The sequence below is a fragment of the Ascaphus truei genome, chromosome 1 (genome assembly GCF_040206685.1).
Source record: "Ascaphus truei isolate aAscTru1 chromosome 1, aAscTru1.hap1, whole genome shotgun sequence".
Taxonomy (NCBI): domain Eukaryota; kingdom Metazoa; phylum Chordata; class Amphibia; order Anura; family Ascaphidae; genus Ascaphus; species Ascaphus truei.
Window position 1 is genome coordinate 180196880 of NC_134483.1, and position 27037 is coordinate 180223916.

At 42.9% G+C, this 27037-nt stretch overlaps 1 protein-coding gene across 1 annotated transcript in view; it reads right to left on the reverse strand.

Moving 5' to 3' along the window:
• RASEF (RAS and EF-hand domain containing) overlaps positions 1 to 27037 on the reverse strand; it is a 145973-nt gene that overhangs the window by 72797 nt on the left and 46139 nt on the right. The window contains exon 2 of the mRNA XM_075598851.1: positions 6606 to 6752. Coding sequence (XP_075454966.1) covers positions 6606 to 6752 — 147 coding nt within the window. The remainder of the gene's footprint in view (positions 1 to 6605; positions 6753 to 27037) is intronic.

A 27037-nucleotide genomic window follows, 5' to 3' on the forward strand; every position in this document is an offset into this window, starting at 1 on the left:
TCCAGCTGCTTCTGTCTTCTGTCACATCATCAATAAACACTAGTGACCCTGTGCCATTGTAAGCCATGCATGCCCATGCCATCACACTGCTTCCACCGTGTTTTACAGATGATGTGGTATGCTTCGAATCATGAGCCGTTCTAAGCTATCTCCATACTTTTTCCTTCCCATCATTCTGGTACAGGTTGATCTTAATTTCATCTGTCCAAAGAATGCTGTTCCAGAACTGGGCTGGCTTTTTTAGATATTGTTTGGCAAAGTCTAATCTGGCCTTTCTATTCTTGAGGCTTATGAATGGTTTGCACCCTGTGGTGAACCCTCTGTATTTACTCTCGTGAAGTCTTCTCTTTATGGTAGACTTGGATAATAATATGCCTACGATCATCCACCACTGTTGTCCTGGCCTTTTTGTGTTGCAGAGCTCCTAATATTCCTGCTATCTCTCTGATGGATTTTCTTTTTTTTTCAGCCTAAGGATGCCCTGTTTCACTTGCATTGAGAGCTCCTTTGACCGCATTTTGTGGGTTCACAGCAACAGCTTCCAAATGCGAATGCCACACCTGGAATCAACTCAGACCTTTTACCTGCTTAATTGATGATGAAATAATGAAGGAATAGCCCACACCTGTCCATGAAACAGCTTTTGAGTCAATTGTCCGATTACTTTGGTCCCTTGAAAAAGAGGGGGCTACATATTTAAGAGATGTAATTCCAAAACCCTTCCTCCAATTGGGATGTAAATACCTAAAATTAAAGCTGATAGACTGCACTTTAAGCCCATATTCATTATTTAACTGTAACTTGAATTAATTTTGGTAAACAGCCGAAATAACAAAACTTGTATCAGTGTCCAATTATTTCCGGACCTAACTGTACATCTAACATATGATATCTCGGATAGTAAGGTGTCATTTTTGGACCTTTCCATTACCATGACAATGATTTACGAATAGAGACTGATGTTTTTAGAAAAGAAACAGCTACTAACAGTCTCTTGCACTATACTAGCTGTCACCCGGTTTCGCTGAAGAGGGGGATACCTGTTGGGCAACTACTGTATATCGCCTTAAGCACAACTTAAAGAAAAACCTGGCGCCAAATTGTCAGTGGAATGTCCTGAACTCCTCAAGGGATCCGCACACTTGCTCGACAGACCATGCAAAGAGAAAAACACAAACAAACAAAAATCATAGCGCAATACTGTAGGGTGAGCACTAATACACACAAACAATTAAGAGTCCTAGCGACAATTAAAAAACTATTTATTAAAAGGAACTATGCCAAGTATGGCATTGGCAAATACAAAGAACCGCAGGTTATCTGAGACACAAAAATTGGAGCCCTACTTACAGACAGCAAGGCTTAAACTCGCATTGGTAGGAACAAGTCCTAAATACAGATGGTCTCCCTGCCGGGTGATGTCTCTGCTCCGTTGCTGCTTGAGCTCCAAACCGTCCCTGCGATGGTAGCCGGAACAGCTCCGGCCGTGGAGGCTGGTGTGCGGGGTCCACAGCTCTGCACTGCGTGTAGACACACGCCTCACTTCCTCCTCCGGAGCAAACGGGAAATCTCTGCGCGCCCGCGCGCGATAGTACCCTGAGGAAGTAGAGTGACATCTACGAAACACGTAGGGCTAGTGGCATTGCCACTGTTGGACTGGCTTTGGACGTTTATGGTCATTTGACATTGGAGCCCAGCTTTCCCTTCAGCCTGCCAGCTGTCCCTTTTAGGCCACGGGTACTATCGCGCGCGGGCGCGCAGAGATTTCCCGTTTGCTCCGGAGGAGGAAGTGAGGCGTGTGTCTACACGCGGTGCAGAGCTGTGGACCCCGCACACCAGCCTCCACGGCCGGAGCTGTTCCGGTTACCATCGCAGGGACAGTTTGGAGCTCAAGCCGCAACGGAGCAGAGACATCACCCGGCAGGGAGACCATCTGTATTTAGGACTTGTTCCTACCAATGCGAGTTTAAGCCTTGCTGTCTGTAAGTAGGGCTCCAATTTTTGTGTCTCAGATGACCTACGGTTCTTTGTATTTGCCAATGCCATACTTGGCATAGTTCCTTTTGATAAATAGTTTTTTAATTGTCGCTAGGACTCTTAATTGTTTGTGTGTATTAGTGCAGTACTGCTCACCCTACAGTGTTGCGCTATGATTTTTGTTTGTTTGTATTTTTCTCTTTGCATGGTCTGTCGAGCAAGTGTGCGGATCCCTTGAGGAGTTCAGGACATTCCACTGACAATATGGCACCAGGTTTTTCTTTATTTTGTGTTATTCTGTTAGTACTGGCAGTATCACCGGGCAGCCAATCTTTATTACAAGTCATTATTATACTATCACACTGTGTTTTACACTTTAGCGCTAGTTCACAATTTTTTGTTCGCCTTAAGCACAACTGCTCAAATTCTTCAGTGTTTAACAACTGTGCTAAAGAGCTTGAAGTTTTATTTCATGAGAGAGGATATAGTAAGAGATCATTTAAGAGGGCTATGTATAAGGTGAAACATCATAATAGAGAGAGTCTGCTGATCCCCAAAGCTAAAAAAATCTATTGTGGGTGCACCGGCACCCGTTCGATTCATCTCCACATATAATCCACAGTGGGATGAACTGAGAGCTACAATTCAGCGTCACTGGGGGATACTACAGGGAGAACCGAGTTTGGCAAGTGTAATAGGACCACATGTCCAGATGACTGCACGCAGAGCCACTAATCTGAGAGATCAGCTAGTTCGCAGCCACTTTGATAATATCGTCAGTGTGAATAAGCCAACTAGAGGGACATTCCCGAGTGGTAAAAGTAAATGCTGCACTTAAATCTCGAAGCAGAAAACTTTTTGCAATAGTAGTGGTACTCAAGTCTTTGAAGTGAGGGACTTCTTTAATTGTAATTGTAAAGGACTCATGTATGCACTATTATGTCCTTGTCACCTACTTTATGTAGGAATGACTTCAAGGGAGTTCAAGGTGCGGGTCCTAGAGCACGCAAGTAATATACGCAATTCTGGAAGAGATCTTACTAGGGCCAGAAAACTCACCAGCGTGGCGAGACATTTTCATGCTAAACACGCAGGGTCCACGAGAGGCCTCATAGCCTGGGGGATAGAGAAAGTTACCCTAGGTAATAGAGGAGGCAACCTTGAGTCAGCTTTATTACGTCGTGAGTCCAGATGGATATTTAATCTGGATTTAGTTTTTCTGAAAGGACTTAATGAGGACCTTAGTTTTACATAATTTCTTTAAACATCTTTATTACGTTTGCAGTGCAGTACTGCCAATGGCTTGTATATTCCATTTTGCTTTATATCTTTTTGCTTTTTGTTTACTCTGTCTGCCTCCCTGGTTCTTTTTGTATCTTTCTTGCCCTCTTTTTGCCCTCTTTTTGTCTCCTTCTGTAAGCCCTTCTATGCTTAGGGCTTTAATATTTAACACATGTTCGCTCTTCTTCGATTCTTTGTTTGTTCTTTTCATTTTCATCTTTATTTCATCTTATTTTAATGTTTGTGTGGCTTTTATGTTTTTTTTGGTACTAATGTCTCCATGTTATGTATCTTCCACTATGTTTGGATACACGCCCCCTGATGTTAGTGATGTCATCCACTCACCATTTATAACCTGCTGAATGGGGACTAGCAGACATGCCCTGATGAAACCGTTCCTGGTGAAACGCCGCGTTGGGTGTCTTCGCTTACCGTCTCCACGCTACCTCCATCTTCAGACCTCACATCAACCCCCAGATCGGATCTGCAGTTAGATATAATTCGAACAACGCTAGGAGGCAGCAAGTATCGGCAGTGTTATCCCTCTTGCCGGACTCGTGTTTGCTACTTGATTACCCCGGCATAGAACAGCTGATGTCGCTGTCTAGATCTGCTCCATAATTACATGCAATTTCATATAGGCAGCAGGCACTGGCTGTGCAATCCCACTTGTAGGACTATGCTCTGGCTAACTTACTGTACCTCCCCGGCAAAGAACAGCTGACATCGCCGTGCTTGGCAGTTTAAAGGGACAACATGTATCCTGTTTGGAGTGCCCGGGACATATGTAACTCGTGTCGCTTGGTGGCAATGGGGTAACATGTTGTTTTTGGGCATCACACATCCTTATCAGTAGCACATTAATATATTTTCATATTACTATATACTGTATGCTCTATGTGTCCCTTATTCCACACCAATTATCTTTGGATAGATCTGTGACCCTTACTGCATTTAGGGTGTATACATAGTATACCTGGGACTGCCTTGATTCTTTGTTGCTACTATTCAACTATAGTGCCTTCATTTCACTGTTGCATTTTGTAAATAAATATATACTACTATGTTCATGTTGAATTAGGGATATTGCTTTTCCAGCTAACTATATGGATATATATCCTTTCTTAGGTGAGGCATATACTACTCACTGTCCTCTCCCTATGTAATGGTATTATTGTGAGGTTTATTCATATTGGTAGCAGTTTTAAGTTATTAGGGCTGATAATACAGTAGGTATTTTACACTTTATCTGTGGTATAGATAGGAGCCTCTATTATCACTTGATTGCTAGTTGCATATTCTTGCATTTATATAGCCTATGGAGATGGTTCACTATATGTTTTTAGTGTTTTTATTACAGTTAGTCTTTTTGTCCTTATTCAGTTGTTTATTTCAATAAAGTTTATATTTTTGTACTCACACTTGTGTGCCCCAATTTGGAGTTTTAGTAGGCCCTGTTCTATGGGACTTACAACCCTTGTTCTTTGTATATAGTAAAACAAAAGTATGTCTGAATGTCACAGTTTTAGATTTAATTTAATCAAGTACGGTGAATTCCAGCAATTCGCCTTGTTTTGACTGCAATACTTTTCCTAAATGTATCAAATTGCTTTGCATCCATCTTTCTCTGGTCATGCTAATGAGGGATTTTGGTAATGGTCATTACAGCAGTTAGGCAGCACAACATTATACTGGAAAGTATGAACATTTGGAAGTATAGACTTAGGGGCCTATGCAGAGAACAGCGCTATTTGAAAATTCGCCATTTTTTGGAGAAAATCGCGCAGAAAACAGCAGAAAATGGCGAGTTGCGAAAAACGCGCCAATTTTTTTTTTCTATTTCTAAAACTCGCCTCGCGGCTGGCGAGAACCTCCATCTCGCCAGTTTTAAAAATATCCTTATGCAGAGAGGCGCGAACGGCATCTAGCGGCTGTTCGCGCCAATAAAATGGCGCGATTGTCTCCTTTTTGCCTCGCCAGAAAAAGTTGGCAAGAAGCTGCCGCTCGCGGCCATAGCAAAGGGAAAAAAAAGGCACGAATTTTTTTTAACACATTTCTGCAGCGCGCATCTCGCCAATTTAAACTCGCCAGACGCATTCATGTTAAACATAGCAGAATTCGCACATTTCTGCATATGGAGAATAAAACTCTCCAAAAAAGCTACTTTTTATTAAACTCGCCAATTTTAAAATTCGCTGCTCTCTGCATAGGCCCCTTAGTATCAGGGATCCACATACTCTATAGTCAGTGTGGCTGAATCATTAGCAACATCAGTCTATGTCTAGCTGTATATACATAGGGGAGATTATAAATTCATCTACTGTACCCAGTCATGCAGATTGCTTAGCAGAAGGTATCTATACTTGCATGTGAGATGGTATAACAGCGTATACAAGAGTCTACAGAGACCCACAGTTCCCTAAGCAGAGAACCAACAACAGCAGGAACTTCAGCCGATAGCCAACATGAGTTTTTAAAAAGACAGATACAAGAGAGAGAGGGATATACACTGTTATACGAACTCACCTGCAAGTATAAATATCTGCAGCTAAGTAGTCTGCATGAAGCTGGGTAGATTAATTTGCTTTTCATGTGTAGAAGTTCTGCCTGGTGCTTTGTATACCTCTGTATACTAGGATTTGACCTTATTTATTAGAGGATTATATTTAGGTGTGCACATATTCAAAAGGATTTCCCTCCTTTCCCTCTACCTATATGCTACTATCAGCTTCTATGTAAGCTTGAAATCCTTAGGTGGCACCCTTATCAGTTTGTGCGAATCTGTTCTATATACCACAAAGATTACAAGACATGCTGTATTTAGTAAGCAGTTCTTAGCTGAAAGGCATATTTCAGCATTTTCCCCTACATAGGATTCAAGGTGCTTTACAGCTTAGCCCTGCTTAGTAAATAAGGTCAAACACATATATTTTTTAAAGCCAGGTTAGTGTAATGAACCATGTTATTTTGGTATGAAACAGTAAATAGGACATAGTTTAGGGTACGGTTTAAGCAACGTCAATGTAATTTACTTGACCTTTACTAGCACCCTCTCTATCCACCTGTAAGACCCATCTTACTCTTACATAAACCTTGGCCCCTTGCAGATGCACTTACCAGAATACCTTCCTAATGTCTCTTTATGTTCCTCCAACTTACCAATTCGATTGTAAGCTCTTCGGGCTGGGACTCCTTTTCCTAAATGTCACTTATGTCTGAAAGCACTTCTTCCCATTATGTGTTATTTGTATTATTTGTTATTTATATGATTATCACGTGTATTACTGCTGTTGAGCGCTATGTACCTTAATGGAGCAATATAAATAAAGATATACATGCATACATACCTTTTCACTGCGATAGCCAGGTTTTCCATCTCTGTGCTCTGAAGTCTGATTTCTCTAACAAAGTTTCTAATAACATGTTCGTACTGCTGCATTAAAAGTGGTTCCACTATGTTGATGTTCTGGTAAAGAACACTGACTTGTTCACGCCTGTAAAAATAAAAGTAACAGCAATCAACTCTACGTGTGTGTGTGTGTGTGTGTGTGTGTGTGTGTGTGTGTGTGTGTGTGTGTGTGTGTGTGTGTGTGTGTGTGTGTGTGTGTGTGTGTGTGTGTGTGTGTGTGTGTGTGTGTGTGTGTGTGTGTGTGTATATCCACTCCTCTTAAACCCCCCACATTATTGAAGACAAATTTATTGAAACTTTGACAATGTCATGAAATTTCTCCTTGTAAATAATCTTCCAAAGTACCTAATATTTTGATTGTAAAATATTTACATTAAATTATGGAGTATATAATATATTTGCTTCCAGAAAATTCTGATAACCACAGATAAGAATACCGTCACGAACAGCACACATGTGAGCATGTGACTTGTATATGTGACAAGGGTTAATACACACAGATATCCAGCTGACACATTTATCTCCCCACATGGCTTCGCAAATGCATAATATCTACCCACAATCTGTCACAATACATATCTTTACTTCGCTGCCACCACCAAAGAGTGATCAAATATTAATTTGCAGAGTCTTTGGTTCCTGTTTACTAAAGAAAATATGCACTTAACACAAAAAAATCTGTTGTAGCAAAATTTGGCCCAAAATTTTAACTACACTCTATAAAACGTGCAAGCTCAATCAGAGACCAAAGATATACTTATTAAAATTTTGATTTAATATACAAAAGTAGTACAGTACATAGTTTACAGAAAAAGATTATTATAAGAGTATACCATACAATAAAGGCAGACCGTTTCATCAAATATAAAGAAAAACAGAATTCCTATACGTTACCAAACATGTATAAAGTTCCTCCTCACAAAGGTCATGAGTTGAGAATATGCGATTTCATGTAACTGGTTGGCATAAGACACTCTCTTGGTTAAAATCTAATTCATAATCCCAGATGCAGGGTTTATATTCTAAAACCTCGTTCATTGAAACATACTGAAAACCCAACTTCTACTGTAGGTGTGTTCTTACCCACCCCTTTCAAGCTCTCTTTTTTTAGGACTTAAGGAGGGAAAAAAACTGCCTGGATATAGAAACATGCTCATATCTTTATTTCTATAATACTTAGAATGACGCCACCATCAACTGTTCCATTTATATAATTAATATGCACATGTAGATACCACGCAACAAAGTTTTGCATGAGAAAACAGATATCTGTCCTTTGCAACCTCATACACCTGAAGTGTTTCATTTAATTTGTGCAATTGCAACTGTTACAAAGATTAATCTGTAATTCTCATGAACAGGTGTCAGCCCCTTGATATTTTTATATTTTGTATAGACCTCAAACGAAGTGGTGACCTGTTCATAACCTCTCTCTGTTATTCACATATATATATATATATATATATATATATATATATATATATATATATATATATATATATATATATATATATATCCATTTAGAGGTATCAGTACCATGTTAGCCGAGCTTCAATAATCAAAAAATAAATAGATGATACCGTTCTGTGGCTAACGAAATGCTTTTATTTGTGCGAGCTTTCGAGATACACTGATCTTTTCTTCCGGCGATGTTACAATGAATGAAGCAAGGGTATACTTAAAAACAGTGTCTCTTGGAATGTTATCTGTGCTGGTCCTTCCCCCTGTGTGGATGTGTTTTATGGCTAGAGGTGTCAAAAGGTTCCTGAAAGCAAGTGAAGAAAGAGTGTGTATGTGTATCAGTGTGAATAAAAATGAATGGAGAGCCCACAGTATATACAGTGCTTTACAAAAGGTGTGTGTGGAGTGGGAGTGGATATAAATGGTGTGGGTGGGTGTGGAAATGTGGCAAACTCTCATATATATATATATATATATATATATATATATACAGGCATACCCCAGTTTAAGTACACTCACTTTAAGTACACTCACGAGTAAGTACATCTCGCTCAATAGGCAAACGGCAGCTCACGCATGCGCCAGTCAGCACGTCCTGAACAGCAATACCGGCTCCCTACCTGTACCGAAGGTGTGCGCAAGCGGGGAGACTATAGAGCCTGTTACAAATGCCTTATTTACATCAGTTATGCACTTATATGACGATTGCAGTACATGCATCGATAAGTGGGAAAAAGGTAGTGCTTCACTTTAAGTACATTTTCGCTTTACATACATGCTCCGGTCCCATTGCGTACGTTAATGCGGGGTATGCCTATATGTATCTATATATCTATAAAATACTAAGTGCGCAAATTGATATAATTTAAACCAAAAAAAGTAACAATTGCTGCCTGAAGTTAAGCTACACACAATAGCATATATATAGGGGGAAAAGGGGAAACAATGGCGCAAAACACTGTTAACTATACAATAAAAATTGAGCATAAAAAGACTGGGGGTATAAGTTTAGATTGCTGGTTGTTCTGAAATGAAATGAAGAAAAAACTAAATATAGTGAAGTACGTTTAGTAAAAGAATATGCGCAAAAGTACAGTAGAGGCAACGTTTATTCTAACATTTGCCGTAAACTAGCCGGGTTACATTCTGGGTATGTGCTGGGTATGTGCTGGGTATGTTCTGGGCTAGTTTGAGGCACGTTTAAGGCATTTCTGCATTGACTAACGACCCATAGGATTAACACAGCAGGGATCCCTTGCATTCCAATTCAGTTTGAATGGGACTGCCAGGGACCCCCGCTGTTAATCTGATAGGCCATTAATCAATGCAGAAATGCTGGGGCTAGTTTAAGGAAAGTTTAAGGCATGTATTCAGAATGTACCTGGGTGTTTCCTGGTTTTTTTGGGGAATTGCCACTGTTTTTTGTTAGAATAAGAGTTGCCTCTACTGTAGATCGCTACTTACAAAGTAGCAGATGTAAATAAGCATATAGGATATTATAATCCTCTCCGTCCTGCTGCCTGGAGTTATGATGTCTCTATCCTCCACGCGGAACACCGGAATCCACCGTGCTGGTTCTCCTCTGGCTGCAGCTCTTCTCCTTGGCTTCCTGGTGTGCCTCCGATCTCGCGAGACTAGCCCGCTGACGTCACTCAGCCGAGATTTCGGCCGAAATTCGAGTATATAGTCCAGGAGTAATCAAGGGATTCTGCTAACATGTAGATACTCAATAGGGGAGTTGAAAGTTTGTCTTAGAGCCTCCTCCCTACGCGTTTCATCCTGGAACTAGGACTTCATCTGGGGAATCCAGGACGAAATGCGTAGGAAGGAGGCTCTAAGACAAACTTTCAGCTCCCCTATTGAGTATCTACATGTTAGCAGAATCCCTTGATTACTCCTGGACTGAATACTCGAATTTCGGCCGAAATCTCGGCTGAGTGACGTCAGCGGGCTAGTCTCGCGAGATCGGAGGCACACCAGGAAGCCAAGGAGAAGAGCTGCAGCCAGAGGAGAACCAGCACGGTGGATTCCGGCGTTCCACGTGGAGGATAGAGACATCATAACTCCAGGCAGCAGGACGGAGAGGATTATAATATCCTATATGCTTATTTACATCTGCTACTTTGTAAGTAGCGATCTACTTTTGTGCATATTCTTTTACTAAACGTACTTCACTATATTTAGTTTTTTCTTCATTTCATTTCAGAACAACCAGCAATCTAAACTTATAACCCCAGTCTTTTTATGCTCAATTTTTATTGTATAGTTAACAGTGTTTTGCGCCGTTATTTCCCCTTTTCCCCATATATCTCTATCTATCTATCTTTATTTATTCCGATCACACAAATCCAGGAATATCATATTTCACATTACAGCACTGATCATAGTTTACATTGGCACATTTGGTTATTACACAGCTTTTGGTTATACAATACTCTAAAATATACTTTATACCTGTGTCTGTCGTATCATTTTCTGTCTGTGCTTGGCTTCCGATACTCAACACTTCCCTGTTATTATTCACTTTTATTTCTTTTTTGGGGTATTTCTCCCAGCTTAAAAATGCTGCATACCTGGCTGTGATCTTTTTTTCTTCCCTTTTTCTTTTAACCCTATCTCTTCCTTTAGCCCAGGGGGGCGCAAACTTTTTTCCCTGCGCCCCCCTGCCGGCTGTCCCCTCACTCCCGCGCCCCCCCCAACCCCAACTTACCCTCGCACCGGCGTAATGACGTCACGTTGCCATAGCAACGTGACGTCACATGACCTCGCAGCGTCATTTTGACGCCGCGTTGCCATGGCGACGCCGGGTGGAAGCCGCCGGAGCCACGGGTAAGTATGGTTTACAGAGGCCCTGCAGCTCCCCCGGCACTTAATTTAAGTGCCTTCGGGAAGCGCGCGGGGCCTCTGTAAACCCCGCGCCCCTGTCGGCAGTGTCGCGCCCCCCCTGGGGGTCGCGCCCCACAGATTGCGCACCGCTGCTTTAGCAGATGCAATTAACTCCTGTACTTAGCAGCTTTAATATATAGGAGATCAACCAAACCAAACTAGTTAATTCCTAACTTTAACTAACACTCAGTCTAAATATATCGACGTGTCTCTCTTGTTCCTTTCATCTAAGCAACATTATTCTGGTAAATCCTTTATATATTAGTTTCCAGTGTTTCCTCACAGATTTTCCTATTAACAAACTGGATGTTTGCCAGAAAATGTTTCCAATGTTCAATCATCTTATTTTTTGATGAAGGTCCTTCTAGCCATGCATCCAGCCTATCCAGTTTGAACAAATCTAACATTTTGTGCTCTACTAGTTCCAAAGTTTGCGGTTCTTTGTCAATTCATTTTAGGGCAATACATTTCTTGGCGATCAAAATAATTGTTTGTATAAGCCTGGGATATCTGTTTTATCACCAGCCCCCCCCCCCCCCCCCTCTCTGTTCTTCTCCCAATAGCAGGTTTATGGATCTCTGCTATATTTTATTTGGTAGATTTTATCTATAAAACTTGTTCCAGAAATCTTGTATCAGAGGGCATGTCATAAACATATGGAAAAAGCGAGCATCTTTTCCACAGCATTTTGGACAATCTCCCTTACACTTATCTGAAAATGTTGCTTGTGTACCATATGCCATATATTCCCGGTGTATAATTTTAAGTTGTGTTTCTCTCCAATATAAAGACTGGGTGCTTTAAAAGATATTTTTTAATCCCGTGATTATTATTTCATGACTTTCTATCTCTGGAACATCTTTTTTCCACTGGGTCCACGTCCCTACCATAAGAGATTCCTCAGCCTTGGGAGTTGTTAATCGATAGATCCTATTAATATTACATTTGATGTTTTTTTGTCATTTTTAATGTTGAGTCCAGGACATTATCATCGAATCCACGTGGATTCTGTGTAGTTAGTCCATTTACATAATGCCTGACTTGTAGGTAAGCAAAAAAAAACTCTATTGTCTATACTGAATTCATTTTTTAACTCTTGGAAGGATTTACATGTATTTTCTTTTTTGTCAACTAATTGTATTATTTCAATTAATCCCCGCTCCCTCCAATTAAAAAAGGCTGACTCGTGGATCCTTCCAGGAATTCTAGATTTCCCTGTATTGGGACAAATTGGGATACTTCGCTATCAAGCGCTAGCTGTTTCCTTATAGCTCTCCATGCCTTTTTTCTATGATGTATTAGTAAAGAGTTGTTAATATAAGTTGGGAGTTTTGAATCCTTTGTATGTAATATTGCCACTGGGTTGTGTCCCTCCATATATACTTTTTCCTTTTCTGGAATGACAAACATATTTGTGTAGTTAACCCAGTCTCTTATATATATTTAAATAGTTAAGCCTGCCCATAATTCTTCACGTCCGACATGGATATTCCTCCCTCCAACCTATCCATTTGTAATTTTCTGCCACTTATTCTCTTTTTCTTGCCTCCCCATATGAACCCTGTGAGTATACTATGCACTTTCTTAATATCTTTGTTGTTTAGGGCGATAGGGAGCACCATCATTGGGTAAAGTAACTTGGGAAATATTCACATTTTAATCAAATTTCCTCTTCCCCAGGAGGACAGAGGTAGTTTGTTCCACAGTGTAAATTTTTCTTTTATTTTTCCAATTATAGGGGTAAAACTAAGTGGGTATAATTTTTTTATATTATTTGATATTGTTATACCTAGGTATTTAATGTATCCGGGGGCCCATCGGAAAGGGAAGGTAGTTCCGACATTAGGTTTAGACAGCTCATGACAAACTGTAAGTGCCTCTGATTTGCTAAAATTTATAGTGTATCCCGAGAAAGATCCAAAATTCTTTATAGCTTTTGTAATAGTTGGTACGGAATGCTTTGGGTTGGATACAAACAGAAGCATATCTTCCGCGAATAATGAGATTTTTTTCTTGCCGTTTCCCATTTTTATTCCTTCAAATTCCTTAATATTTGATAGATATATGGACAGTGGTTTCAAGGCCAGAACAAATAGTAGGGGGGATAGGGGGCACCCCTGGAGAGTCCCTCTATTTAAACAAAACATGTTTGACATTTGGTTGTTATCCATAATTGGTGCCGTTGGCTTTTCATATATGCCCGTAACCATTCGTAGAAAATTTCCCTAAATTCCAAATTTCTCCAGTGTGTGAAATAGATGCCTCCATGCAATCTGTTCAAAAGCCTTTTAGGCATCAAGACTGAGTTTATCTTATTCTCCCTTACTTTATTGGAGATATGTTTCCTATTATAATAATCTATAATTGTCAATACTCTCCTAATATTTACTGTGGAAATCCTATTTGGGACAAATCATGTCTGATTTCGTGTTATTAACATGTGTATCAAGTGTTTAATTCAATTTGCCAACATTTTTGTGAGAAGCTTAAAATCTTGATTGTGTAGTGATATGGGCCAGTATGATCCTGGGTCTTCCACATCTCTTCCCCTTTTAGGTAACACTTTTATATATGTTGAATTAAATGTATGCGGTTGCGGTTCTCCATTCATTACTTACTTAATACTAGCTTATATACCCGGCGTTGCCTGGGATTTCATGTCCACGTGTACTGACCCAGTCGTGACGCAGGATGGAGCTGCCAGGACTTGAAACCTGCACGAGTAAGTAATGGGGGTATGTATGTGTGTGTTGCTGCTACTCCTGCTTGCGCGGTGTGTCCCCCTCCTGCCCCCGGTCCCCATGGCTGGCTGTCGTGTTCCTTCCCCCCCCACCCGGTCCCCGGTGCTCCCGCACTGCCCACATGGGGCGGGAGGTGGTATTGGGGGTTGTTCCTCCCCCCCAGTCCCCATGGCTGGCTGTCTTGTTTTCCTCCTTCCCCCCTACCCCCGGTCCCCGGCGCTCCCGTTTCACCTGATGCCGACTGAGTGGGAAAGTACCTTCACCGATTTGAAGAAGCTTGTTTCCCATACGCCAACTCTCCCATACGCCAACGCCTCACCAAGCCACAAACAAACAATTTTTTACTTTTATATATAAGATATCTGCCAAATTGGTGCTATCTCCTGCCATAAAAGTTTGCAAAATTCTCCCGTCATACGGTCTGGTCCATGATGAAGCCAATCCAGGCGAAACTAGTTGGGAAGCAGACCTGGAGTGCGTGAGGATAGCGCTGGAGGACTGGCATACTGAGTGACCGAACGCTTCTGATTGCTGCACGGAAGTCTCGCGATACGAGAGTTCTGATTGCTGCACGGAAGTCTCGCGATACTGATTGCTGCACGGAAGTCTCGCGATACGAGAGTCGCGGAAGAGATCCGGACACACAGAGGGAATAGTGGAGGAGGACGCGGGACGTTACTCTGAAGGGCTAGACCCAGGTGCCGGTGAGCAGGACTGATCCGTGAGGGGAGTGCGGGACACTGCCCTGTATATACAGCTTGCATTAGCATTTCGGCAGATGTGTGCCTTGTGACTCCGGTGGAAATATCCTTTTTTTGTTATGTTTTATGACTTATTAAATATTTGTACGATTGTTAATTTGTGCAAATACTTCAATTTTTCCTATTATTGTTCCTCTGAGTTTGTTTTGGAAGCTTGCTGGAGTGTGGCAGCTTTATCGAACAAACACAAAGAAAAAAAAATATTTACAACCCACTCTCTCCTACTACGCTTACTGTGGCAGCATGTCCCCCAATCCTGGCCCTACCAATCCTTTCTTGTCCCACACCCTGCCCCAAAAGGTCTCACAATGCATGGCTAATAATTCAACCTCTTCCCCATTACACCTCTCTTCCCTATTTCTGTGCCCTATGGAATGTACGATCAGTCTGCAACAAACTCACTGCAATACATGACTTGGTCATTTCAAATTCTCAATCTTCTAACCATTACAGAAACCTGGCTCACCCCCTCAGACACCGCCTCTCCTGCTGCAGTCTCTTTTCGTGGTCTCTTTCTCAGGCCATACCCCCACGGTAGTTGGCATACTACTCTCCCCATGCTGCACATTCCATGTCATACCCTACATTTTGCAAAGGCTTTTGATATGTTATCTTGCGTAACAAACTCCAGTATTCTGGAATAGGGAAGCATGCTTTAAACTGGTTTCATTCCTATCCGGTAAATCCCAACATGTGTCTATCTCTGGCTCTAACTAAATCCCTTGGATATCACCTGTGGTGTCTGCAAGGCTCTGTTCTGGGGCCCCTACTCTTCTCAGTGTTCATCAATGATCTTCCTACAGCTTGTAAGGGAGCTTCAATACACATGTATGCAGATGACACAATCTTATATGCACACAGCCATAGCCTCTCCGACCTTGAACACATAGTATAATCTGCCATTTTGAGACTTGAAAATTGGATTTCCCAAAACAAACTGTTTTTAAACACTGACAAGACTGTAACAATGGTATTTGGGACAAAGGCTACATTTTTAAAGCTTCCAATGACTGAGCTTCAGATCATAACCAACGCTAATACCACCCTAACTCCTGTTACTAGTTTTAAATACATGGGCATATGGTTTGACTACCATTTAACATTCGGGATGCACATTGATACCCTGACATTCAAAACGTATGCCAAACTTGGTGTACTTTACAGAAACAAATCCTCCCTAAGCCTGCTGGTCAGAAAGCATATCGCACCGCAGATTCTAATGCCAATTATCGACTATGGGGACATAATATACGGCTCGGTACCCCAAACCCACCATAGTAAACTTCATACCTCTACAATTCAATATGTCGTTTTGTTCTCCAATGCAACTACAACACACGTGTTGTGAAATGCTCAAAGAACTAGATTGGTCATCACTTGAGTCTAGGCACAAAGTTCATCTTTCCTGTCTTGCCTTCAAATACTTTCTGGGCAAGCTACCCGTCTATCTGAACAAGCTCTTCACCCCTACCACATGCAGCACTTACCATCTGAGATCTGACTCCAAAAGACTATTCATGGTCCCAAAGTTCAGCAAATTGTCCGGCCACTCCTCCTTCTCTTACCATGCACCCCAAAACTGGAACAATCTACCGGAGACTCTCACAGTCACCACCAGTCTAAGTTCTTAAAAAACTAAAGCAGTCTTACATTTTAATCTGGTCTGTAACTGTTACATACACCTATAATATATATTATCTTTAACTGTGCATGCAATGTCTTATATATAATGTATACCCTGTTCACTTCTGTAACTATGTATTTGTAACCATGTATTATTTGTCATTATAACTCTATGCCCAGGACATACTTGAAAACGAGAGGTAACTCTCAATGTATTACTTCCTGGTAAAACATTTTATAAATAAAATAAATAGATCAGACTCTTCCCCAGCTTTCAGATATTTAAAAACCTCCCTGAAAACTCACCTTTTCAAGGAAGCCTACTCTCCATACCTCTAACATCCAACCCCCTCCAACTCCAATGGGAGCACCCTAAATAACATCCACCGCCCCCTCCCCCCACCCCCAAACCCTTAATGAAATCAGCTGAGGCTGGGCCATATTCCAACCTGAGATACACTCCATCCTACAATGAGTAGCCACTATACCTTCTTGTTTAAAATCTGTCCTTCATTTCCTCTAGATTGTAAGATCTCACTAGTAGGGCCCTCCTTACCTTTTTGTATCTGTTTGTGCATGTTTGTCCTCACTTGTATGTAACTGTTTTTTGTAATATACAGTACATTGCTCGGTACACCATTGCACTACACTGCGGAATATGTTGGCGCTTTGCAAATAAGTGATAATAATAATACCCGAGTATGGAGCGAAGCAACCCAGAAATGTTCTTTAATTCTTTTTTTGTCTGCTCTCAATACATAATTTGTTAAAATTGCTATACTAACTACAGTACAGTATTTGGTGTCATAGTCCTAGATCCAGAAATCCCCCATTGTAATTTGTGCGATAGCACTAATCTAGCACTATCATAGTTTACAGAACAATGCCCTTTGTGTCCCAAGCCGTTTTCCTGTGGATTCCAGTGTGATATGAGTTACTAGTTTTACTACAGATTTGAAAAACCTTTGTGCAAGTTTGTGAACTTGGTGAACCAGCAAATAGTTTCACTCAAAACATTTCATTGCATTTTTTCAACAACAACAAAATGCATGACCTTGGATAGGATTATACATTTATATCCCAGACCATGTAGACTTTTCCCAATTATTCTATCTTGGATGCAAAACATTTTTAAACCCTTTTGCCAACTATTGCCTCAGAACACCAATTTATGAAAACATGAAAAAGTGTGTGTGTAACAGGGGCTTATCACAGTTGGAGAAAACTTGCCTCTAATCCAGCAGTTGTGCTGGTTAATTGCACACCAGCAATCAACCAGACTCCACCTTGGTTATTAGGATTGTAGAAAAAGCCTGGTCTGAGTAATAGGAAAGAGATTCCCTTGCCCACAATTTGGCTGACCTGGGGAAAATAGATATTCCTTAGCTCTCAAGTAAGCTAACTAAGGAAAGAAAGACTGCAGATATTCCTTAGCCCACACCTGGGTTGAATTAAGGAAAAGAAGATGTCTTGATGCACACAGAAGGACTGTATGCTGCCAGCAAGACAAGGGGACAAGACCTCAATACCTGGACACAGAGAGTGCCATAGCACACAAGGATGCTGACCCAGGAGAACAGCGATGCCTTCCCCTACAGAAACCCCAGATACTGTACAGATAAGACTTTCTTTTTAGACTGTTGATTGTTTGATATATATATACAGTGTTCGACAAACCTATACATTTGCTCGGCCGGGGCGAGTGGATTTAACATCGTGGCGAGCTCCTATTGGCCAAAGCAGCACACGTTTGGTACTAGGTGGCGAGTAGATTTTTTTGTGTGGCGAGTAGATTTTTTGGTGATTTGTCGACCACTGTATATATATATATATATATATATATATATATATATATATATATATATATAAATATAACAATCACACAGAAATGATGCCGCAGTCAAATCCACTCCTAATAAGTCAAAGCAAATCACTAAGCCAAATATAGGGGTTAAAATTACCCTCTGGCGGTGCTGACGACCCAAAATACAATACAAAAACACAAAAAGAAAAAGAGGGTCTAATGAAAGCACTCAAAAGTAATGTGAGAATAAAAAAATAAAAACTATATATATATATATATATATATATATATATCATACGATACCGGTTGCAACACAACATCAAGGGACAGCATGCAGGTAAGTAAATCATAAATTTTCTATATTTGATAGAAGACACAAAAACCGACGTGTCGGTCCCCCAGTGGGACCTTTCCCAGATTGTTGTTTTCAAAGGAAATCAAAATATTAGAAAGAACCGTCTCCTCACAATCCCAAATTAATAAAATGTCATCTATGAAACGGCCATAGTACACGAGGCCCGCCCCGAGCCCTGCGTGTTGCCACACAGAAGTCTCTTCCCACAATCCCATAAAGAGATTGGCATAGCTAGGGGCGAACCTCGGAGTCCATGGCCGTTCCACAGATCTATAAATAAAATAAATCCTCAAACAAAAAATAATTGTGAGTTAAAATAAAATAAATACTATCCAGAATAAATATTTTATGTGAAGTGGAAAATGATGGGCCGGAGTCAAGCCAGAATTTGATGGCTTCGAGCTGCTGTTTATCTGAATACAGGTCATTTTCATCATTTACCATTGAGTGCCGTCTTTTGTTTGCTCTTGCCAGAGTAGACTACATATATATATATATATATATATATATATATATATATATATATATGGCTGGAGTAAAATGTGTAGTGATTTTTCCAAAGTGGAGTAGGTTTTTGTTTGGTGTTTGCAGTGTTTAAAGGAACAGGCACAATAAAGCCTTATTTTAATTTCACCTAAAACAGTCTCCATTGCATACCTCTGCACACATCTCTTAGAGTGTGTTACAGTTTTCTTTCACTATTATTGATTAATAAATGCTTTAACAGAAATCGATTTCTTGGACCTGGCATACTCGGTATGTAAACTACACCTTTAAAGCAAATCCTTAGAATGTGTGTAACTTGTTTTACAAGCTCCTCACCGGGTTATTACTGTCTATGCAATTAAAGCACAATCCCTTCTATTAGAGCAACAATAAATTATAGAAAGCGACTGTAAAGAGGGATAGCTAGGGGATGAAAGGAGCAGTTCAACCTACATGCCCAATTTTTTTTATCTAATGAAATAATATAAACATATAAGTAAAAAATCACTTATGTAAACTTCTGTATAGTTTAATGATCATCATAGTAAATGCTTCTTCTTCCGCTCCATAATTAACACTAAAACCCAGACAGAGACGACCACCATTGACCTCGCAACTACTCACGATACAGCACAGTCAGGAAGTTTAAGTGTCATCTTGGTCAGAGTTTGACAGAACATTGAGGGCAGAGTTCACCAGATCCATCCTCAACTAGCTAAAGAAGTTCAGGTGAGTGTTTTCTTTTATATCTTTATATTTTATTCATTAGATAAATTAACATGTTGGGGGGGAAAACGAATAGGTTGAACTGCCCCTTTCTGTCGCTGTCCTCTCAACTTAAAGGCCCCTGTCTGTTACTCTGCACCAGCTCTCTTTCACCACATGCTTGTTAATTGTGCCCCACTAGAGATTAATGTTTTCAAATGTAGTTCCCAGTTGTTTTTATCTTAAATTTAGCATTTTCATCAAATGCTACATTTCATTGGCTTGAAAAATGTGTAAACATTTGCAATTTTTACCAGAACTTACGGTCAATTACTTTATTTAAAGGATCACATGACTTGACAAATTGGTCATGTGACCATGAAAAAATTGTGGGATGAACTTTGACAGTTTTTGCTAACTTTTTAGTGAAAAAAAATGTAATATGTTGCCTGATTCATGACATTTAGCAATCATTTTGCACATCTCTAATCCCCCGCACCTACAAAAACTGGAAACATCTATAGAAATGGACAATGGATCAGTTAGCCAAACTAGTCTTTTATAACTCACAGGCTTACTCTAAGTGTAACTGATTAACACACATTCCCAGCTAGCTCAAACTCCCACACCCACCACATCATGAATATATATTTATGTCAACAAGAGAGCTACCGAGCGTGGCAATTGTATATAACAAGAGACAGGGGTGCGCAATGCTACATCCCATTGACAAAACATATATGGTAAGAAGTATAAAGTAAAATACTTCAATAATAATAAATACTTGGTTATTTAGTTAACCCTTTGGCCAAAGCGTCATAAGCCTGCATACCAACGCCATGGTATAACCAAATTAATGCAGGTCCTACACTACACTGCACTGTGAACCCTTCCTTTTACCTCTGTAAGAATGGAAGAACCATCATAGGTCCTGTTCCTGCAGCAAATGAAAAGACCTCCAAAGTTAAAAAGGTGAAGGAGGAGGAGTGAGCTCTGGGGGGAGGTGCCACCAGCCTCCAAACAACTGCTACCAGTCAGAAATTGATCTTATGACGCTTTGGCCAAAGGGTTAACTAAATAACCAAGTATTTATTATTATTATTATTATTGAAGTATTTTACTTTATACTTTTTACCATATATGTTTTGTCAATGGGATGTAGCATTGGGCACCCCTGTCTCTTGTTACTCTAAGTGTATACCAGGTGTAAACCAATGTTTATTTAATATGTTAGATACAGTAAAGTATTAAAAACGACCCCGTATCAATCTTTCAGCAAGGAAGTTTTTGCTCATCACCAGTTTGGTTGCCATACTGTATGTGACACGATCCAGTAGACTCATACTGAATACTGAAGGACGGACTGCACAAGTACTGTATTCACCTCACCTAGTGCCCTCAGAAAATACTACATTATTTACTGCCCTTAAAAATATTTGCAGTAGATGTCACTGAACTTCTGAATCCTTATTTGTTCAACATCTAAACTCCCCAACAATTGCAGGATAGTCATCACCAGGGTGACAATGTTAGAACCCAATGTCTGGGTTATTTTGCTGTGTATTGCCATCTTTCTATTACACTAAGTTCACAGAGACAAGATCAGTACACCCATCCCAAGTTACCTTTGTAGTGGCTAAGCGGCTTAAATAGTAAGTAAGCGGCTTAAATAGTAAGTAAGCTGCCTTTGAAGCAGATGAACTCAGTTTGAAACCCATTCACAGCTCTCCTTGTGACCTATTGGCAAGTCACTTGATCTCTATGTGCCTGAGGCTGCGCTTATAGTGCTGCCGACGGCGACGCTGACGTCACGCTGCGGTCGCTGGAAAAATCAAATTAAAGTGACTTCCAGCGATCGCGACCAAGCCATCGCGTCGTGCCTGCTATAAGTGCACGCAATGGCGTCAATACATTTGTTTTGACGCGACATTGCGTCACTGTCGCCGGCACTATAAGCGCAGCCTTAGCAATCAAAATGAGATTACTGGTGCCTGCAAAATTGAATGTACAGCGCTGCCTACACTGTCAGTGCTATTCAAGACAAAAATATTACTGTTTTGATTGGCAACTAAAGATCTCTTGACCATTGTACTTGCAGATATTTGTGTAACCAATTAACTTTTAGCTCTCAGATTTACAGCTATAGCTGAGGCCTGATTCCCTGTCAATAACTTACTGGACCACACGTGGCCTACAGTCAGACGGCAGGAAGAGTAACGACACAGAACGTGTAATACAACTATTTTACTTATCCCTAACTGACTCTGGTACCTCATGATCTTCAGGTGAGGATCACTACACACAGTATACAGGGTAATACATAACTCTCAAAAACGCTGTGCGGGTGTAAATCACTGCCATTGGTGCAGTAGTCACCCAATCCTGTGTATGTTGGCTTGTGATGGTGCCGGCACATCGGGAGAGCTCATTGTGTACTGAACCTGTCGCAGGTATGTTCTTCGAAAAGGATGCTTTGGTACCACTGTGCTTTTGAAGCCGTTGATCTCTCGTCCACATCTGGAATTGTACTCTGGCTGCCACGTGCACGCACTCTGCAGACCTCGACCGAACCTGATAGCCCTCTGGTCCGTGCAGATCTGATCCAACATGTTCCCTCCCCTTCCACAGCAGTTATTATTTGCGGCTCTCATGTCCATCGCAGTCCCATGTCCAGAGCACATCAGAGAAGAACCTGCCAGGGGGCAGTGTGACAGGGTGTGAACTAATCACACGGGGGGTTCCATAAGGAAATCAGATCAAATAATATAATGGAGAAAACGGAAAGAAGAAAAAAACAATCACATTGAGCAACTGTGAGAAAAGCATTGCTTTTTATTTAATCATGGGTTAGTTTCACTTTAATAAGCTTTTTAAACCATGGACAATTATATAATTGTAATAATGACACTAATTGAAGGGTATTCACTACAAGTATACAATTATATATGATTTTCCCCAAGCCAAAGATAGGCATCCTAGGCTGTCAAAGACAAGCGCTATAAAAGGTGTTTCCTGGAACACTTTAAAGACCACAAGACAAATATCATACACTGCTTATGTATCTTTAGCCACGCCCCCTTACCTCTGTACCAGGGGCGGGATGGCTGCAGTATTTGGACAGCCGGGGATCACTCTTTCCTCTGCTGCAGGGAGGAGGGTGGTAGCCGGGTGGGTCGGGTGCCGCCGGAGCGAACCGGGGATGCAGGCGACGGCCATGTTGGTCACGTTGCTGTACATCACGTGGGGCCCGATAGCCAATAGAGCTTCAGAAGTAGGGAGAGCAGAAGAGATCCTTTTGACGCGCTGGCATGGCGCGCTCAGTCGGAGCAGGGACAGCAAGGGGTAATGTAGTGTCCGGGTGCAAGTTGCTCCCGGACTAGGCCAGGCATCCCCCTTAGGTCCCAGCTAGGCCCCTGGCCCTGTCAGCTTGTGGTGCTACAGGGAAGGCCCCCAGATAGGGACGCTCTCCATTAGCCCATTGTAGTGACTGGCCTTGTATCAGTGACAGGCGGCAAGGTCACATAAAGAGACATTAAGGGAGACGCTCCAGCTGGAGCTCCCTCAAGATTAGGATGGATGCATGAGCCTTGGAAGGATTCCTGAAGGCCTCAAGTCGTGAGATCAGACAGATCCTTCTGTTAATTCAGCGGTACCTGGGTACAGGAGTGCCCAGGGAGGTAGCGTGCCCCAGAGGTACACAGGGGTAGCACTACTCCCTACTCTTGGGTGGGATTGACACTGGGGAAGGACACCAGGGATATTGGTGTTGCCGTACCCTAAGTACATTGGGGATATATACCCTGTATTGTTACTGTGTTGTACTGTGGTACTGTTAAATTATGTTATAGTGTGTGTGTTTAGTAAATATATATATATATATATATATATATATATATATATATATATATATATATATATATATGTAAGGGTGTGTTGAATACCAGGTGTGTGTGCGGAGGGAGTACGCCAGGTTCCGCGACGGCTCGGTAGTACAGGGTGCCGCCATGTTGTTGCGCAATATTGCAAAGGACACTGACGGGGTGAAGAGGTTGCGTATGCGCAATGGGAGCGCGCGAACGACAGGCCAATAAGGGAAAGGCTCTGATATGGACGACAACTCCCGCGAGCTCTGGGACAATCACCTGATGCTAGGAGCCAATGAGAGGGTGGGGATTAAGGAAGGAGGAACAGGAGGCGTGGGAGAAGAGACCACGCTAGGAAGAGGAGCTCGGGACCGAGCGAGAGGAGGTAGTGTGAGTGCAGGGGGTCCGTGACCCACCTGCATAGGCCAGCTATTATTCCCCAGGCCCATAGGAAGTTCCCTGAGTCACAGTAGGTTGCTGTACTGCAGGGAAGCCCGATAGTGGAAGGAATTGTCACCTTAGTTAGGGACAACGCACGGAGTGTTGGACAGTCACAGTCATCTGGGATCAGACGGCTGGGCACCCGACACCCGGAGGTTCCGAGCGGAGGCAACGGACCCTTTGCGAAGAGGCACGGGTCACCGCCGTGACCGGAAGGTACAATTGTAAAGCAAGTGCACCAACACCGGTCATCAGGCGCTGATCCCGCCTTAAGAATAACTCTTGTAGTGACACTAGCAAGTGGCTAGCGGACTGAGTATATTAGCTAACCTCTTACACGGACAACACTCTATAGAGAGCGTGGCAGAGCCACTGTATACAGGACAATTTCACTAGGAATGTGGCAGAGCCACGGTAGTATACGGACTCTAAGCTTATAGTATAAGTATACAAGTTATGTGTGATGTTTTCTGAGAGTAAGAGATGGTTACCTATGCACAGTAAACTTGGTTGCACGCATTGTTGGTATGTTTCTTGCCCAGGGCGATCTTACGTAACGGGGATCCTGGGTAAGTGGAGGCGCTGCGCTAGAACCCTTACCCCAGGCTCCCAGCTAGCGGAGGCTCACATCTCCTGGAGCCGCAGGTTGAGTACAGCACTAGTAGTTCCTGAGGAAGGTGTTAGAAACAGGGCTACATATATATATATATATATATACAGTGCTTGACAAATCACCCAAAAATCTACTCGCCGAACCAAAAAATCTACTCGCCACCTAGTCCCGCCTCTAGTCCCGCCCCCAACCCCGCCTCTAATCCCGCCCCCAGCCCCGCATTTAAAAAAAACCATAAATGAAATAAATTTAATACATTTCTAGTAAGAACATTCGTTTTTGACATAAGTTTATTTATTGTATTACATTATACTACAATTAGTCCTTGTTTTGTGTGTGTGTATGTGTGTGTATAAATGTCAAATCTAGAAAAAAAAGCCAGATGTGAATGACTAGTTTCCTGCACCCCTTAACTAGTGCCTGGATGCCCCCGCTTCAGAATGTTTAAAGCAGCAATCCCACCTGGGATCTTACCTGATCCGCAGACCCTCAATGTCCAGGTACCTCATTCCCACAATGTTATACATTGGAGGGGATGTGTTCCCTACCTGTCTTCTGGGTTACGGGGGATTCCAATGTCTTCTGTGTGAAGCTTGAGTCAGATCTGGAAGAAAGCAGTATAGGTTATTTCGGTGTAGTATAGGCAGTTAAGATATACAGGGTAAATAAAATATCCAGATCCAGATTTTGAGACAGAGAGAGGGTGAGACAGAGAGAGGGTGTGACAGAGAGAGGGTGAGACAGAGAGAGGGTGAGACAGAGAGAGGGTGAGACAGAGAGAGGGTGAGACAGAGAGAGGGTGAGACAGAGAGAGAGAGAGAGGGTGAGAGAGAGACGGAGAGAGGGTGAGAGAGAGACGGAGAGAGGGTGAGAGAGAGACGGAGAGAGGGTGAGAGAGAGACGGAGAGAGGGTGAGAGAGAGACGGAGAGAGGGTGAGAGAGGACGGAGAGAGGGTGAGAGAGAGACCGAGAGAGGGTGAGAGAGAGACGGAGAGAGGGTGAGAGAGAGGGTGAGAGGGAGAGAGAGAGGGAGAGACAGAGGGAGAGAGAGAGGGTGAGAGGGAGAGAGAGAGGGAGAGACAGAGGGAGAGAGAGAGGGTGAGAGACGGAGAGAGGGTGACTGTGGGGGGATGGGGTGACTGGGTGGGGTGATGGGAGACTGGGTGGGGTGATGGGGTGACTGGGTGGGGTGATGGGGTGACTGGGTGGGGTGATGGGGTGACTGGGTGGGTGATTGGGTGGGGTGACTGGGTGGGTGATTGGGTGGGGTGACTGGGTGGGTGATTGGGTGGGGTGACTGGGTGGGTGATTGGGTGGGGATTACTGACTGACTGGGTGGGGATTACTGACTGTCTGACTGGGTGGGGTGACTGGGCAGGGGGGTGGGATGACTGACTGGGTGGGGGGTGACTGACTGGGTGGGGGGGTATGACTGACTGACTGGGTGGGGGGGTTATGACTGACTGGGTGGGGGGGTTATGACTGACTGGGTGGGGGGGTATGTTTGACTTGGTGGGGGGGGTATGATTGACTGGGTGGGGGGGTATGACTGGGTGGGGGTATGACTGACTGGGTGGGGGGGGTTATGACTGACTGGGTGGGGGGGGGTTATGACTGACTGGGTGGGGGGGTATGTTTGACTTGGTGGGGGGGGTATGATTGACTGGGTGGGGGGGTATGACTGGGTGGGGGGTATGACTGACTGGGTGGGGGGGTTATGACTGACTGGGTGGGGGGGTATGACTGACTGGGTGGGGGGGTATGACTGACTGGGTGGGGGGTATGACTGACTGGGTGGGGGGTATGACTGACTGAGGGGGTATGACTGACTGGGTGGGGGGGTATGACTTACTGGGTGGGGGGGTATGACTGACTGGGGGGGTATGACTGACTGGGTGGGGGGGTATGTTTGACTTGGTGGGGGGGGTATGATTGACTGGGTGGGCGGGGTATGACTGACTGGGTGGGGGGTATGACTGACTGGGTGGGGGGGGTTATGACTGACTGGTTGGGGGGGTATGACTGACTGGGTGGGGGGGTATGACTGACTGGGTGGGGGGTATGACTGACTGAGGGGGTATGACTGACTGGGTGGGGGGGGGTATGACTTACTGGGTGGGGGGGTATGACTGACTGGGGGGGTATGACTGACTGGGTGGGGGGGAGTATGACTGACTGGGTGGGGGGGAGTATGACTGACTGGGTGGGGTGGGGGGATGACTGACTGGGTGGGATGGGGGGATGACTGGGTGGGATGGGGGGATGACTGACTGGGTGGGATGGGGGGATGACTGACTGAGTGGGGTGGGGGGATGACTGACTGGGTGGGGGGATGACTGACTGGGTGGGGTGATGACTGGGTGGGGTGGGGGGATGACTGACTGGGTGGGGTGGGGGGATGACTGACTGGGTGGGGTGGGGGGTACCTTTGGTGTCCTACACGTTCTCTCTCTTACACACACACACACACACACACACACACACACACACACACACACACACACACACACACACACACACACACACACACACACACACACACACACACACCCCACTCTCTCTCATACATACACACACACACACACACACACCACTCTCTCTCATACATACACACACACACTCTCATACACA